General features: G+C 45.3%; 1 protein-coding gene across 1 annotated transcript; it reads left to right on the forward strand.

The window, feature by feature from the left end:
- Nucleotides 1–367: 367 nt before the first annotated feature.
- Nucleotides 368–2,291, forward strand: mid1ip1l (MID1 interacting protein 1, like). The gene is made up of 2 exons (XM_056383237.1): nt 368–527; nt 981–2,291. Exon 2 carries the CDS (start codon nt 1,070–1,072, stop codon nt 1,559–1,561), a length of 492 nt encoding a protein of 163 aa, XP_056239212.1. The 5' UTR covers nt 368–527; nt 981–1,069; the 3' UTR covers nt 1,562–2,291.
- The last annotated feature ends 262 nt before the right edge of the window (nt 2,292–2,553 follow it).

Here is a 2,553-nt window from a genome sequence, read left to right on the forward strand (position 1 = left end):
TCATTTTCCTGACACAGAGAACTTTTCCTTGTGTCGGTTTTTGTGTGTAATGGTGAAAACCACCTGTTGAACTACACATTTGACAAATCTGATGCATGACGCACGACGCGCACCGTTGCAACTGCGCACACTTGCATTAACGTTGCCTTCAGGCAACAAACGGCCTGGAAAAGATGAGCAGCAAATAGGGTGCAGCTAATTACAGACAAGCCATGGAGAAAGTACATTTGACTGGCAGCTGCGGTGCGTTTTGTTATTGGTCCCGCTTGGATCAGATGCTGTTTGAATCCGCCTACATCCTTCATGCTGCCCAATTGGCTCTCCAGAAAATACACGGAGGGTGGACTTAATTTTTTTCCTTCCACCCCAACCCGGCGTGTCGGGTATATAAATCAGGGTTCAGCTTACAGTCAGTTGGGGAAATTTTCATGTTCCTTCCCGGCGGGTGGTGTGCTGAGCCTGAGAAGACTTGGTTTATTTAACCAGCGCGCCAAGAAAGATTTTCCTCAGGTTACCTCGTGGTTCAGGTCAGTCTGCATCCTTTTATCTAAAGCCTCTGTAGCGAGTACTCACTATTATTTCACTAGCAGGAAGTCAAGGTCATACTGATGTAATTCGGGCATTACAATGCGGCAAAATGACGGTGATGGTTCATGTTGTAGTCGAGATGTTTTGTGTATTTTTGTTGGCTGCTAGAAATCCAGTTTTGTTCAGTGGATGATATGAGACACAAGCTGCCTCTATTTCATGTTTCCTGCAACCTAGCTTTACTCTGTGTAGGGGGGGTGGGGTGGCGGCGGGGCAGGAAGGATATGAATTGGTTTCTTTCTTCTGTGTTTTTTTTTTTTTTTTTCACCAAGCTGAAACTGTATTTGAAAGAGTCGAGTGTATTAGGCCTGGATTTGTTGCAATTTTGCAGCATCAGAGCTCATCGTGTGCACCTTTCCTACAGTCTCATGTTTCTTCAATCCCTCTTGCAGATCAGCCACCTCTAAAACATCAAGCAGCCCTGCCTTAAACTCCACCTGCCAGCTCTTTACTGTAACCAAGCAAACCTAAAGCCTTCAGAATGATGCAGATCAGCAGCGACTCCGCCAGCAACAAGCACTCCCTCATCAACGTCATGCACCGCTTCATAGCAGCTGCCAACAATATGGACGAGACCATCATGGTGCCCAGTCTGCTGCGAGACGTGCCGCTGGAGGAGCAGGCGGCCAGCCAGGTGGAGGCCAACAATAACAATGAACCGCCGTGTCCCAACAAGCAGAGGGATATGTACGAGCACTACCTGCTCCTCAAGTCCATAAAGAATGACATGGAGTGGGGTCTGCTGAAGAGGGAGATGAGCAGCGGCGCCAGCTTCCTGGAGATGGCGGTGAAGCAGGAGGAACAGCAGCCGGTCACCGGGGATCTGCTCCCGGATGACAACTTGGACCTGGAGCATCAGTTTCATTATCACCTCAGAGGACTGTTTGGAGTTCTGTCCAAGCTCACAATGCAAGCAGACCACCTCACCAACAGATACAAGAGAGAAATCGGAGGAGGAAACTTCATGAGATAGAAGTCTCTACTGTCCCCCTCCCTCCCCACCCTGACTGCTTGACCTCCAACAATGGGATGTGTTGAAGGGGCCCCCCATCTCTTCTTAATAGATCTCAATGGACAGTGAACTGACCAGGGCAACCACTTTGTGACTTCTCACTCCTGTGTAGCGACACTCCAACTTCCCTCTTCTTCCCCAAACAAAACATACCTGAAACCAGTGACGCCTGCACATGTCTACCTGCGCCCGTTCGTCAGTGCAGTGGTTTGACATTTCGTGCTTGGTGGAGGTTAATTGAATCTGTTCCCAAGTCCAAATGAAGCACAGCTTTGGTTTATGCAGAAACTTTCCCACCCTTTTTGTTTTTCATTTCAAATTTGAACGTGAATTTGTCATCAGATCGATGTCTGATTGTGAATAAAAGGTTTGACTGTAGGAGATATTGAATGCTGGTTATTCTGTCCCTCCTTTTTAAAAACATGAAATGATTTTAATGCTGAGCTGAAGGGCTCTTAACCCACAGAGGTTTCAAATCTTTCCACTTGGTGTTACTGTAACATGGTGTGCCTTGACTTTTTGTATACCCTCTTGCCCTGTTCAGTTAACTCCCTCATTGTCTGTCTGCTTAAATGGTTCATCACGGTATTTATGATGAAATGGCTCATTTGTTTGTCCTTGGATATTTCAAAACCAATTTTATATTGATGCAGAAATGCAGTAAAAGTGAAATAAATAATTGGAAACTAAATTTTTTTTTTTTGGCTTTGTTTCTTTTTGTCACTGTCAACAGGAAGGATGTTAAAGGTGTTGATGCCATTTCCTTTAGTAGTTCCTTTTTTAGAAACTTTTTTTTCCCCAATACAAGTTGTGTAAAGTGCTTAAAGCCTGAGCAGGAATGTGTGGTGATGCATTTTGACATGCCACAACATGGAAACTACAACTGACTCAGTTTTTTTCCTCTCTCCAAATGTAGGGCAAGTTTAGCAGCTTTATATAATGTTGGTGTTGAG

The sequence above is a fragment of the Seriola aureovittata genome, chromosome 8 (assembly GCF_021018895.1).
Source record: "Seriola aureovittata isolate HTS-2021-v1 ecotype China chromosome 8, ASM2101889v1, whole genome shotgun sequence".
NCBI lineage: Eukaryota > Metazoa > Chordata > Actinopteri > Carangiformes > Carangidae > Seriola > Seriola aureovittata.